The sequence below is a fragment of the Castanea sativa genome, chromosome 7, assembly GCF_040712315.1.
Source record: "Castanea sativa cultivar Marrone di Chiusa Pesio chromosome 7, ASM4071231v1".
NCBI lineage: Eukaryota > Viridiplantae > Streptophyta > Magnoliopsida > Fagales > Fagaceae > Castanea > Castanea sativa.
In genome coordinates this window covers 37,397,965-37,413,312 of record NC_134019.1, presented here as the reverse complement: position 1 = coordinate 37,413,312, position 15,348 = coordinate 37,397,965, and the positions used below count along the sequence as shown (strand labels likewise).

Sequence of the window (15,348 nt, the reverse complement as noted above, 5' to 3'; positions counted from 1 at the left end):
ATGCATTGCATAATTCCTGTCCACTTCAACCATTGAGTAATCATAATTAGACTATTCTCTTACAACCAAAAGATACATTAATAATAACATAGGAAAGGTAAATAGCAAAACTATTGAAGCATGCACAGCTTGACAGCATCAAAAAAAAAAAAAAAAAGGAAGCAGAATTTTAAGGCCTCTCTCCCTCTCTTTAATTATATTACATGCAAGTCTGCCTGTCCTTGTGTGTTTTAGCATGTGCGCCCATTAAGATGCACATACTTTATCTCTTCGTGTAATTTCAATTCTTGGTTCCCATGCACTACAATGTTTCACTCCAGGTATTCTGGGAGGAACAGGAGGCCACATCAGCTGCATGGCAGATGCTTTCAACTTCATGAAATTAAGTGATGGCAGTTTGGGGCTGCATCCCCTACCCCCCCTCCTCCCCAGACATATCCTCCTTGGAATTCTTCTGACTGCTCATCAAGAGAACATATTCCTAAAGAGTAAAGAGAAATGAAAAATAACTAATAATTCAGAATCACCCAAAAAATTCCACAGCTTTTCCTTCTGATCTGATTGTGATAAATGGCCAAAGCATTTCTTGCCCCTTTTCAAAAACTAAAACGGGCACTATCCCTTTGATCTCTTTGATTACTCTTCATGAACCTTTACAACTCAGGGCAGAGTTATCTCAAAACCCTTTGGTATTCCAAACCACAAAAGATCCTCTTTTCTTAAACTCACATGGATGGAAACTACACATGGCCTTCCCCATCAATGCCATAGCAGCAATGCTTGGAAATTGCTTCTTTTGAAACTCATCTATTGCAACCTTTGAACATTGTGGCTCGCAAACCATCACAGCTTCAGGTTTCTTTTGGGGTGATGCAGTCTGATTACGACGCCACCTCTGAATCCAAGGATGTGACAGTGTAACATCTGGACATTTCTTTACTGAATCAAGAGAAGAGGACTCACCATTCTTTAACAACATCTCATTTTGCTCTAATGTCATCTTTTCTTTATTGTGACATCTAACCATTGTGGTTTCTGAACTGGTTATGCCACATTTCAAAAATCTGCTGAAGAACTTACTGACTTTTTCATGGGAAGAGGCTTCTCCCATTTTTGAGCTCTTGGCACCATGAGCAGAATCTGAAGCACTGTACTTGAGGCGTTTGACCCATCTGCTGCTTGGCTCTGTTCCCAGAGGGTCATCACGACAACCACTGGACTTAAAAGTCATGGGCTGCTCAGCATGGGAAAGGAGGTGTTCCGCATCCAAACTTTGGGTTCTTGAGGTACTTGTATCCTTGCAGTCCGCTGGACTAGCTAAAGCGGGAAGATTAGGAAGCACTTCGTTTATATTACGAAACTCCATGTTCAGGAGTCTACCCCCCATTTCTTCTCCAGCTGAAGCATCTACAGCTTGATGTATTGGCGACTCCCCACTGAGGTACTACAAAATTATAATTGTTAATGACTTCAGTATCGCACCACATTAGGTCTAAATATTACCAGATATATTCCTGGATAGCATGATTACTACAAGCCCAATTTACTTGGAAGACAAATAAGCCCATGTGGGTAGACTTAAAACTACTAAGAGGCCACATTACGCAAATATCAAAACACAGCAAGCATTACCTTATTTGATGGGGACAAAGCAACACCTGCAACAAAGAGGCCACCGTCAGCCAAAAAAGAGAGCATAAAACTTACTAAAAACATGCAAATTACGCATGATACTTAAAAAACTATTAAGTAAACTTCAGTGAGACTGTAAAAAAAAAAATTCAGCACTCTAAAAAAAGCATGTTATTCTTAGTGTGATGCTGTAGAGCCTAGAATCCTATCCATCTAAAATATTACAAAATGCCATTAACTAAAACCAGAATTTCTGAGATAGAAAGTGTACATACCAGAAAGGTGGTTCTCCTGGAAAGCATCCATATCCATAGTATCAGTTTCAGCTGATGATTCATTCTTCAATCCAACTGCTGCGTTTACATCTCTGAGATTTTCTTTTCCATCACTGTCTGCGGAGCTTACTAGAGGTTGCAGTTTCACTCCTTGCTGAACATGGAATTGAAAATCTGGAGATAAACTGAGAAGCTCAGTGAAAGTTTTTCGATTGAATTTGGTTGATACTGTTGACTCTCTAAACATTTGACCGCCATCGGATAAGTTAACATCAGTCTTTTTCGTAATCAGAAAATGACGAGTTGTTTGAGACAACTTGGAAGGGCCTCTAGATGATCCTTCTTTGGAGTCAACAGTGGTGTATATTCTCATAGTCTCTACATCATGAACAGAATGTGGCAGTGTTGGAAGTGAATAACATCCATGATATAATTTTTCTGATTTGGTTGCCTTTGGGGGGCTACTCTGGCTTGAGGACAACCACATACCAGAATGATTTTGCATATTCTGGTACTGCTTACCAATAAAACTTGATTGCTGATTACTGCTGGTTAAAGGATCATGTAAAAACAGAGCTGCATCTTTCTGACTCAGCAATGACTTCCCAGATGTTCTAGAGTCTAACTGGTTAATGATTTTATTCTCATGAACAACAGACTGCAATGGAGTCATTCTGCTGTTAAATCCATATGGCACAATTTTTAAACTGGACCTCATGGAATTATCCTGAGGAGATGTTGAAACAGCTAAGCTGTTCGTTTCAAGATCTTTATGAGATTTCGCAGGCTGCTCTAAGTACCCTGAGATGCCTCCAGGCTGAGAATGACATTCAAGAGTGTCTGTTTCAGGTGCAAACGTTGAAGGTAAATGACGCTTGCGTCCATTGAGAAAAACAGTATCATGTCCAGAGTTGGAATCTTTCCCATGACACATGGCTTCGCCATGATTTAAAGCCAAAATACCCTCTCTCTTTTTAGAAATACTGAACATTGGAAAGGGCTGACAATCTAATCTCTCTCTCTTTGATCTTTTCGAACTCACTGTCATACTTTCATCAATAATTCCAACTGCCTTGGCTTTACTTGCTTCTCTAAATCTTTTAGTGTAAACCTCCGTTGCTATATCTGACCCATTGAGTACAGGATGCTGTTTGGTATCATGAACTTCTTCCTTGGACTCATAATGAATTGATAAATGACTGCAAGCCTGAGTAGCTGACTTACGGCTTGTGCGCATCCAATGATCCATCCAAACAGATTTGCAACGATCCACTGATTCACCATCCACTGAGTCACCACCATGATACGATTGTACAACACGATCAGACATGGTACTTAATTATGTATCCAAATCAATTACTCACTCAGCACCTCATCAAAAGTCACCTGAACAACCAATTCAGCATGAAGTGTTTAGACTCCAACTTTTTATCAAATAAATGAATGTTATTAAACAAATGAACACACCCAAAATAAATTCAAGAAATGAAGGATACATAAACAAAAAGCCAAAAAATATTAAAAAACATAATGGGTGGTTTCATGGTTATGCAAATTAATCGTCAATTATAAAATTCAGGTCACTTGATCAAGATTTAACTTGGAGATGACCATGAGTCGAAATTATTCCGAAAAACTTCTTTCACTACAACAACAATCTTTAAAAACCCCAAAAGTATTTTAGTCAGTTACAGCATTCATGGAATTCACACTCACGCCCCCTTTTTGGAAAGTATGGAGAAAGGAAGTCTTACTCATTATTATTAAGATTTTCCCATTACAAAGTGTTCTTGTTCTGTCAACAACACAACCAATTATCACAGAAATATAGAAATGCATAATTGGCAAGACAAGCAAAAAGAACCATAAACTAATGAAGACATTAATAACATCCTACTTATGAACCAAACACACAATATGCTTAACCAATATGCCTTTCTCACCTCAATTTCACAAACCCCAGATATTTAACCTACAAATTTCCACATCAGACTCTTCTGGGCCTTATCAAATATACTTTAGTTATGCACCAAACAAGGCATAGGTAAAGTTAATTCTTTGAGATAATTAGTTCCTCCCAAGTCCCAATCAATCATTTCCAATTCCACACTCTTATTATTATTATTTTTTTCTATTTTCTTTTTCAATGAAAAAACAACACCTCAAGCAAACAACACTACAACAAAAGTGGGCTATGGTGACAAAATCTAGTGAGGATAAACAATTTCGTCACCAAATGATAACATTTAGTGAGGGAAAGAAGAATTCGTCACCAAATATTATAAAAATATTAAAATTGGTGACGAAATCAATATTTCGTCACCAAAGATGTACCAATTGGTGACGAAATATTTATTTTGTCACTATAGGTCATGAAAAAAAGGCAAACCTAGGGTGACGAAATATTTGCGTCACCAAAAACTTACCAGAGGTGACGAAATTTTAAATTCGTCACCCAATATTAGGATGTAGGTGTTTTTGGTGACGAAATAAATTTTTGTCACCTATTGTGTAACCAAAGACTAACCAGAGGTGATGAAATTCCAAATTCATCATCCAATATTAAGATGGAGGTGTTTTTGGTGACAAAATAAGTGTTTGTCACCTATTGTTTACAAATAATTAAGGATTGCCATGGGCAGGGTATACCCATATATACCCGGTTTGTTTATCCATAGATATCCATACCCTACCCAAAGCTAATTTTTATAAAATCAACAAATATGCTCAAAATCCACCAAAATGACCAATATATCCTCAAAATCTCTAAAATATGCAAAATACCCATGAAACATTTAAAATGACCAAAATATTCCTACAATCTCTAAAATCACCAATTATGCTAAAAACCCACTAAAATGACCAAAATATCTTTAAATCTCTAAAATGAGCAAAATACCCATAAAATAACCTAAAAAATTACTAAAATACCCCCAAAATCACCAAATATGCTCAAAAATCACTAAAAATTACCAAAATATCCCCTAAACCTCATAAATGACCAAAATACTCTAATCCTAAAAAATGACCAAAGTACACACAAAACCTAAAAAATTACCCCTCGAAACCTAAAATTTGGCCAAAATACCCCCAAAACAAAAAATTACCAAAATAGCACCCACATTCTCAAAAAATAACCTAAATAGCTTTGAAACCTAAAAACTGACCAAAATAGCCTTAATGCTTTAAAATTACCAAAATACTCCTAATCCTAAAAAAATGACCAAAATACCCCCAAAAACTTCAAAAATGACCAAAATACCCCTGAAACCTATAAAATGACAAAAATGGCCCTAAAACCTATACGATCATAAAAATACACCCTAAACCTAAAAGATGATCGAAATGCCCTCAAACCTAAAAATGACCAAAATACCCCTAAATGACAAAAATACTCATTTTTATAATTTCTGGCTATTTTGGTCATTTTTTAGGTTTAGGGGGTATTTTGGTCATTTTATTGGGTTTTGAGGGTATCTTTGGTTATTTTTTAGGTTTAGGGGGGTATTTTGGTAATTTTCATATTTCAAGGGTATTTTGGCAATTTTTAGGTTTCATGGGTATTTTGGTAATGTTTAAATTTTGGGAAGTATTTCAGTCATTTCTTAGATTTAGGACGTATTTTTGTCATTTTTAAGTTTCGAGGGGTATTTTGGTCATTTTGAAGGTTCCAAGGGTATTTCAATTATTTCTTAGCTTTAGGGTGAATTTTGGTATTTTTTTAGTTTCGGGGGATATTTTGGTAATGTTTTAAGTTTTAGGGGTATTTTGGTAATTTTATGATTTTAGAGGTATTTCGGTTATTTTTTAGGCTTAGGGTGCATTTTGGCAATTTTAGAGGATTTTAGGAGTACTTTGGTTATTTGCAAGTTTTAGAGGCAATTTGGTAATTTTGATAATTGGGTAATTGAGTGGGTTGGAGTTTACCCATAATAATTTGGTTGAGTTAGGTTTGGGTTAGATTTAATTAGTTAAATGGATAATAATATGTAAATTACACCCGATTGGCAGGAAAATTGGCATGCATGTTAAGAACAAATAGAACATGTAATCCAACGGTTAGATTTTCAAAATATAAATTCAATAGTAATTTATTGGGTGGTGTAACACTTTTTAGAGTTACACCAGGTGTAATCTGAACCTAGACCTATATTTCTTAATTCAATGTGAATTTTGACAAATCTACCGTTAGATTACATTATGTTCATATGGTTTTCATGCTTACAAAATTTCAAGGTGATCAAAAATTAATAGGCATGTCATCAATCAATTGTCTAAATTTAAGTTTTTGTAGTTTAAACTAACGCATAATAGATGAGTTTAAAGATTAAATGACAAATTACACCTAATTAACATGAAAATTGGCATGAATTTTAAGAACATATAGAAAATGTAATCCAACGGTTGGATTTCCAAAATATGAATTCAATAATAATTTATTGGGTGGTGTAACACTTTTTAGAGTTACACAAGGTGTAATTTGAACCCAGACCTATATTTCTTAATTCAATGTGAATTTTGACAAATCTACCGTTAGATTACAGTATCTTCATATGTTTTTCATGCTTACAAAATTTCAAGGTGATCAAAGATTAATAGGCATGTCATCAATCAATTATCTAAATTTAAGTTTTTATAGTTTAAACTAACGCATAATAGATGAGGTTAAAGATTAAATGACAAATTACACCTAATTGGCATGAAAATTGGCATGCATTTTAAGAACATATAGAAAATGTAGTCCAACGGTTGGATTTTCAAAATATGAATTCAATAATAATTTATTGGGTGATGTAACACTTTTTAGAGTTACATCAGGTGTAATTTGAACCCAGACCTATATTTCTTAATTCAATGTGAATTTTGACAAATCTACCGTTAGATTACATTATCTTCATATGTTGTTCATGCTTACAAAATTTTAAGGTGATCAAAGATTAATAGGCATGTCATCGATCAATTGTGTAAATTTAAGTTTTTGTAGTTTAAACTAACACATAATAGATGAGTTTAAAGATTAAATAACAAATTACACCTAATTGACATGAAAATTGGCATGCATTTTAAGAACATATAGAAAATTTAATCCAACGGTTGGATTTTCAAAATATGAATTCAATAATAATTTATTGGGTGGTGTAACACTTTTTAGAGTTACAGGTGTAATTTGAACCCAGGCCTATATTTCTTAATTCAATGTGAATTTTGACAAATCTACCGTTAGATTACATTATCTTCATATGTTGTTCATGCTTACAAAATTTCAAGGTGATCAAAGATTAATAGGCATGTCATCGATCAATTGTGTAAATTTAAGTTTTTGTAGTTTAAACTAATGCATAATAGATGAGTTTAAAGATTAAATGACAAATTACACCTAATTGGCATGAAAATTGGCATGCATTTTAAGAACATATATAGAAAATGTAATCCAACGGTTGGATTTTCAAAATATGAATTCAATAATAATTTATTGGGTGGTGTAACACTTTTTAGAGTTACACCAGATGTAATTTGAACCCAGACCTATATTTCTTAATTCAATGTGAATTTTGACAAATCTACCGTTAGATTACATTATCTTCATATGTTTTTCATGCTTACAAAATTTCAAGGTGATCAAAAATTAATAGGCATGTCATCAATTAATTGTCTAAATTTAAGTTTTTGTAGTTTAAACTAACGCATAATAGATGAGTTTAAAGATTAAATGACAAATTACACTTAATTGGCATAAAAATTGGCATGCATTTTAAGAACATATAGAAAACGTAATCCAACGATTGAATTTTCAAAATAATAATTCAATAATAAGTTATTGGGTGGTGTAACATTTTTTAGAGTTACATCAAGTGTAACCTAAACACGACCTATATTTCTTAATTCAATGTGAAAATTGGCATGCATGTTAAGGTCATATAAAAAATGTAATCCAACAGTTGGATTTTCAAAACATGTGTTCAATAATAAGTTATTGTGTATTCAGTGAATTATTATGTGCAAAAATTAAAGAGTCTAAATTCAATTAGATTTTAAATTGAATTTTAATTAGAGTTCAATTTTGAGGTGGGTAGGTTGTGAGCCGGTTGGGGTGGGTAGAGGTCGGATTGGGTTTAGGTTAGGCTGGGGTGGGTGGGTTGAGACCGGCTGGGGTGGCTGGGGTTGAGGTTGGGTTAGGGTGGGTAGAAATCGGGGTGGCTGGGGTTGAGACTGAGTTGGGTTTGGTTGTGGCGGTTGGGATGGTGAGTTGTGGCTGTTGTGATGGTTTCTGGGTTTGATGTTTGTATGGAGGGTTGGATTTTTCATGTGGTGTTCTGGGTTTGCTAGAGATTGAGGGTTGGGTTTGGGTTTGTGTTCTTTGTGTTTTGAATCTTTGAAGGTGTTTTAATTTCCTTGGCATTTGATTCGTGTTCTTGGTTTGATTTTCTAGGTTTGTGTTCTTGTGTTCATAGGCATTTGATTTTATTGTTTTTAATTCTGTTTTTTTTTATTTAGTTAAAATTGACAAATTATTTAAAAAAAAAAAGATGCTGACGTGACATTTTTAATAATATTTTAATGTCTTTGGCTGCCACCCCAGCTATTTCCGTCGGTTGACTGATGGAAAGAAAGAAAATAACACACGTTAATTGATTTAGAGACTAAAAGTGGTAAAAATAAAATGTAGAGACTAAAATGGAAAAACGTCAAAATGTAGGAACTAAAAGTGCATTTACGCTTTAATTTAAAATATAATTTGAATTTACTATTTTTGTTATCATAACTATCAATTTTTGGAAAGCATATTAAAAAAATGTGTTTGCATGTTTTTTTCTTTTATTGTTCTTGAAAACTTTAAATATCCACTAGTGTTAGAATAAATTGATTTAGTGTCCACTTATAAATAACATGTTGTTTGGTAGTCTACTGGTAGCACTTCTTTGTGGAGTAGCACTCCCTCAAGGGATCAATTCCTAGCGCCAGCATAATTTTCAGGTTAATTTTTTTTTAGCGCCATGCCCAATTTTCAGCGCCAATTTTATTTTTCATTTTTTTTATTTGAAAAAAAAAACCCTAACCTATCTTTCGTGCTCCTCTACTCACGCGTTTCTAACTCCCACAGACCTCACGCCTCTCCTCCCTCATTGATCAGTAAGCTCTCACTTTCATCGATCCTCTCTCTCTTTCTCTCTCATTGATCTCCATTGTTGATGAGTAAGCCATTTATATCTCTTTGTACATTCACATTTACTTCTCATGTCTCCCTGTTTCTTTTATGCATATAGTGACTTTGGAGTAATTGTTTTGTGTTTCCATCTGATGCTCACTTTACAAAAAAAAAAAAAAACTGAATATTTCATACTGTTTGCTGCCAGAGTGGTTAAATGATGGACAAAGACAATCCAAGAATTTTGTAATGCCAAGGTTTTGATTTGATTCCTATCTTGTTGAAGTTCATTAGAATTTGTGAGTTTCCTCAAATCTCATGTTCTTCTCTTCTGATGTATCCCTCTTAAGTAAACATAACCTTCAGATTTCTCTATTTTGTGTGCTTGCTAGATCTCTTGAATTTATAAAAACTGTGATTACAATGCAATAGAACAAAATGACTCTGTTTGATTGTGAAGATTATTGCACTTAATTGCAAAGAGAGTGAAACTGAAAATAGTGGGGTTATTGTGGTTTGGTTTGAGGGTGAGAGATTGTTGGGAAGGAAAAGAAGAAGGGAAAGTAAAGAGTTTGGGAGAGAGTTTGAGGTGAGAGAGAGATTGGTTCAATGGTAGAGAATCCATAGTTTGTGAGCTTTTCTTGGTTATGGGGTTTTGGTGGGAAGAGATGGAAGAGTTTAGAGAAGGGGACTGAGTTGTCAATGGTGGGTGCAGTGTAAATGTAATCTAATGAGGATAAGGAACCACATCCAATATCATGGTTTTTTTTTGTTTTGCCTTGTCCACGTAATTTTGTGGGAGTGATTTCTAGCCACACGTGGTAATGAACTTTGGGGTCAGCTGAGATAGTGACTTTGGTGAGTAAAATGTTGGTCCAGGAGCCTCTAGAGGGAATGAAGATGATTATTGTAAAAAGAGAATTGTGGGATTAATTAATTTTCAAGTCATATAAGCATTTTGACGACAAAGAATAATTACCATGGGTAGATGCAAATTTAAATTTTGTCTTATAAACAAGAGGAAGACAAATTGGAAAAAGTTTGACATTCGTTTTTTTTTTAATTGATCTATGTGATTTAATCAGATCAATATTCCAAAATAATGTTTTTATTTATTTATTTATAATATAATTCAATAGTTGGTGAAGGAAGATTATTGAAGGAATATTTCATTATTCTTTGTTAGGTTCAAAATTTGTGGCAAATTGATGTCAGTCAGAGCTTGAGGACCCTACACATGTTATGATTGTCATTGAAGTTGGATTCTTGAAGGTTTTATTAATCTATCTTTTTCTATGCTGCTCATTTTTTTTTCTTATGTATCTTCTATGCATTGAATGAAATCATGCATCTTGGAGATTTTCTCTTTTACACGTTTAAGACTATAGATGAGTTCAATGACTACCAACCCCTATCTTGGTAGGTAGATTCATAGTATTTAAAAGAGCATGCATCATTCATGGTGGTGTTGTTAATCAAGGTAGATAAATAGTACTAGCTAGGAAACAAGCAAATATTAGTAGTTTAAAAAGTTAAAGAGATAAGACCCTATTAATTGCTAATTTGCTAGATATTTTATCATTCTGTACGTCATTGCAAATGAAGTAGCTATAAGAAGCTATTCAATGCTAGCTAGTTGTCAGTGCTTTACTGATATTGAGCCCAAAGTATGTCAAAGTTAGCTGCAAGTTGATTTTTGTAATCATTGCAACAGAAGGTGCATGCATGATTCATGGTTTTTGAGAGAGAGAAGTGAGAGTTGTGAGGGTTGAGAGAGTTGAGAGAGAGGTGATAAATTAGAGAAGTGTCGGGTTGAGTAAAAAGTAATAGAAACAAAAACAAATAAATACTAATTTAACAGGGAGTAAGAATAAATAATAAAAAAAAATTAGCTTTCCAGGTACAGTCCTGTCATATATAGTTGTGCACTGTAGTAATGTAGATAAAAAATTTACCTATAGCACCATCATTATAGCCCCCTTTTGTATATGGTGGTACTAAAAATAGTTTTTTAGCATCACCATTGTGAATGCTCTAAAAAAGCCACTTTAATTATACATTTAACACATCAATTTATAATACATCTAACATCAACATTTCTATTTTTTTACCACCCCATTTAAGATTTCAGCTATTGTAGGATGTCAAAAATGATATTTTACTCTAACTAAGATGTTAAAACTTTTAAATATAATACCCTTAGTGTAGTGTGCTTTTTTAGAATCATATGTTAAAAAATAGCATATTTAGCTTTTGAAACCTTAAATGAGAATACTCTTAAGCACATGTTAGTAAAGAATTTTAAAAAAAAATTATAAAAAAATAAAAAAAAAATAGTTATTTGTTTTGACATTTTTTCCAATTCTGCATCAAAATTTTATTTTTTAAAAAATCAGTCTTAATAAACAATTTATAATTTATTTTTCATCACTTTTGGGTTTTCTCATAATTGCATAACTGCTTTCAATAATTGCATAACTTTTTTTAAAGGTCTTAACACAGACATGTGGCTTGTGTTGTAATAAATGAGGAGTGTGATAAATAAACTTCTTTTATTATTGATTGTGTATTAATTACATCACTAACTTCATGTTAAGAAAATATTATTAAAGCTAACTGATTGAAACTAACTAATTCATTAATTACAAAACTAGCTCCTAAGGATCACGTAAATTTGCATGAAAGGTAAATAACCATAAAGTGGTCAAGATCCACTGTTTGATTCATAACCTTAGTTAAGGCAAGTGTCCCACGTGTAGACCAACAACAAGAAGAGAGAGCATTGACCTAATATAGGGTATATCCATCATATATAAATTATGATTTTAATTATAATACATATAGTAGTACTGTATATTATATGGTTGAAATTATTTTAATTTAGTTTCTGGTTCACATGGCAAGATGGTACATCTAGAATTGAATACATAAAGTATTTATCAATTTTCAAACTTTTAATTCTTTTGGACTAAAAATAAAGGATTGTAAGAATGAAATTGTGACTCTTGATATAATGTGTCACTCCAAAGTGGTGACTATTGCTTTTTGTTTAATGGTAGTGGTTGGGTTTTTTGATTATGGTAGTGGCTGAGTTTTTGTGTTAATGTTGGTGGCTGTGTTTTTTGTTTAATAGTGGTGGTGGGTTTTTTGTTTGTGGTGGTGGCTGAGTTTTTTGTTTATGGTGGTGGCTGGGTTTTTGTGTTAATGGGTGGTGGCTATGTTTTTTGTTTAATTAATGGTGGTGGTGGGTTTTTTGTTTATGGTGGTGGCCGTGGTTTTTGTTTAATGGCGGTGGCTAGTTTTTTTTTTTAATAGTGTTGGCTAAATTTTTTATTCATTGTGGTGGGTGGGTTTGTGTTTATGATGGTGGCTGAGTTTTTGTTTTGGATTTCACTTTATTTGTTTTGTTTTAAATTGGGAATTTTCTGCATTCTTTATGATTTCTGTAATTTGTAATGTAGGTTTGGTTTTTATTTGATGAGAATGTTGTGGGTCTTCTTTATTTGATAGTTTGGCTTCATATGATTTTGCATTATGATTATTTTGTCTAGTTTGTTATTGGGTATTCTGTGGATATTTTTTGCATTGTCTTACTAATAATAATTTTTTTGTTGTTGATGTTGTAGTACATCTTATTAGGGATATGGGTTTGCAGTCTAGTTTGTTATTAATGTATTTTCTTTGATACTTGTGCAGATTTGGGATTGGTGGCAAAAAGATAGCTTTTGTGGGACTACTTGAACTTAATTAATTTTCTGTAAAGTTTGGAAGTTAAGACATTATTTGTATATAAATGGTTGTAATTACTTTGTGAACATCTTTATTGCATTTTTAGATTGTATGGATTTTACTTATGGATTTGGTTAGAAATGAATGGATGCTTTTTTTTATTTTTTTATTATGGATTTGGTTAGAAATGAACAGGTTAATGTAATGACAAGTAAATGTAAAGAATATTAATAAGAAATTAAAATTGGTGACAATAATTTTCGTTGCCATATTTGACTATAAGCAGAAATTGGTGACAAAATAATTTGTCACTTGATCTATTGAAATTAAAAAAAAAAAAAAATGATTGGTGACGCAAAACTTTGTCACCTGATCTATTGAAATTGGGAAAAAAAATACATTTGGTGACGAAATATTTCGTCACTGGAAATAAGGTTTAGTGACGAAAATATTAGGTGACGAAAAACTTTTGTCACCTGTCATTTTTTATTGGTTAAGAAAAAATTTCGTAACCTATAATTTTTAATTGGTGACGAAACATTTTCGTCAAATCAGCTGCTGTGACGAAAGCAGGGTGACGATGGTGTTTCGTAATATATATGTAATCGGTGACGAAATAAAGACATATTGTGACGAAAGGTTTTGTCACCATAGTCTATTTTTGTTGTAGTGCAAGTACCCCACACACACACACACACACACACATACAGAGTTATACTTATACACCACCATAGAAAAAACCCAACAGAGAAAGAGCTTGAATAAGCAAGAACTGTAAATAAATTCTGAAAAGAGACAAACTTACCAGCTGATGACAGAGATATCAAAGTTCATAGAGAAACATTAGATCCCAGAGGATGAGATTAAAGCAGAAACCAGAGTGAAAGAAAAGAAAATTCTTTGTTCTTTTCTCTGAAGTGTAAAAAGAAAGATGTGAATTTTGTGGACAGGGAGGAATGAAAAGAGCAATAATTAAACAGGGTCGGTGAGAAATTTTGGGTGAAGAGAACAGTGTAAAAGGAAGCCAAGCTTCTCTTTGGTCTTTTGGCCCTTTTGTTTTGCTATAAATTAATAATTTTTTTTTTTTCTTAAAACCCCTTCAATAATACTGTCTTCAAATTAAAATCCAGCTATTATGATTATGACTAAAGAATTACTGTCTTCAGTTAATGCTTTGCTTAACTGAGCCGGCAAGCGAGAATAAGAGCTCCAGAGTTGGAAAGTGAGGGTCCCACTAACATGCACTTTTCCTTTTTTTTTTCTTTTTTTTCTTTTTTTTGAGAATATGCACTTTTCCAATTGATCTCGCATTCTTCTATAAAATCTTTTTTTTTTTTTTGTTTTCCTTGCTTTGGTCTTGCGTACGTGTGCAAGTGTTTTGTTTAATGATTTATTCCTGCGAATGAAACTGAAATGGGGCCAGTTAATTTATTAACATGGGGATTTATTAACGCGTGTCCTCAGTAAATTTTTTTTTTTTTAAATTATGAAAAAACAAAAAATTAGTTCACTGTTTCATCAATTTTTCAATTTTTTATAAAATTTTTTTTAAAATTGATGGTTAATATGTGCTCTAAGAACATACATTAACCGAATCCTTTATTCAATACTTTAAGAACAATTTTTTTAAATAAAAAAACTCATACACATGCACATACATATGATGCAGTTAATCGCACACTTAAACTATTTCATGAGTACTTACAAGAATAGGAGAAACATCTTGAGATCCATTAAATGTTTGACAAAAATAGACTCTTTGATACTTAAATCAATAATGGCTCTTTGAGTGAATATTTGTTATGAAATTTTAAGTCGAAGTTTGTTCATACACTTCTTGGCGATTTTCCTCTCATTTATGTATGTAAGGAGAGTAGATCACTCTGACGTTTGAGGTTAAGTTTGGAATTTGAATTATAATGATTTGAATTATAATGCATCTTTCTCTTCATGGAATATCTCATAATGGTAAGGATAAGGCTCCGATGATCTCAATAGTCAATTGGGTTTTAAATACATTCTATATGAAGGATTAGTGGACTTTTTTCTTTCCCGTCATTCGCCAACACAAGCTTGGTTGCACTTTTAAAAGAATTTTCACTATGAAAATGGTAAAAGATGAATCTTATTATATGAAAGTCATCGAATAATATAATTTTGATAGAATATACTAATTCCTTTTATTATTATTATTATGCCTATGTGTGTATGTATAATGCAATGTGTTTGTGCATATGTGCAGACCTGTCTTGAATCTTAACTAATATATTAGTACCATAACTTGACTCCAATCAAAAACTACTAACTATGCCCTTGTATAAGACTTTCACACATACCCTATAAGTTATAACTTAACAAGAAAACCAAGGTGAATTCACATCAATAAATATAGAGATATAATTTTTATATTTATAATTATAAGCACAATTTATTATCTTAACATATTATTAAAAAAAAGTCATGCTAACGGGTGCTCTTAGGGTAATGATTAACAATCCATTTTAGGAAAGTTTTGATACTATTTTTATGGGAAACGAAAAAAGTTGTCAAAATATTAATTGTTTT

At 32.7% G+C, this 15,348-nt stretch overlaps 1 protein-coding gene across 1 annotated transcript; it reads right to left on the bottom strand.

Moving 5' to 3' along the window:
* Positions 1-13,809, bottom strand: LOC142643466 (uncharacterized). The gene is made up of 4 exons (XM_075818113.1): positions 13,589-13,809; positions 1,908-3,293; positions 1,633-1,658; positions 1-1,444 (listed from the first exon to the last, which is right to left on the bottom strand). Exons 2-4 carry the CDS (start codon positions 3,235-3,237, stop codon positions 677-679), a joined length of 2,124 nt encoding a protein of 707 aa, XP_075674228.1. The 5' UTR covers positions 3,238-3,293; positions 13,589-13,809; the 3' UTR covers positions 1-676.
* Positions 13,810-15,348: the final 1,539 nt, after the last annotated feature.

Coding starts and splice junctions, on each gene's coding strand:
- LOC142643466 (XM_075818113.1), bottom strand. CDS start 3,237: ATGTCTGATCGTGTTGTACAATCGTATCATGGTGGTGACTCAGTGGAT. Junction 1,659..1,907: donor CCAGGAGAACCACCTTTCTG/GTATGTACACTT, acceptor TCTTTGTTGCAG/GTGTTGCTTTGTCCCCATCA. Junction 1,445..1,632: donor CTTTGTCCCCATCAAATAAG/GTAATGCTTGCT, acceptor ATAATTTTGTAG/TACCTCAGTGGGGAGTCGCC.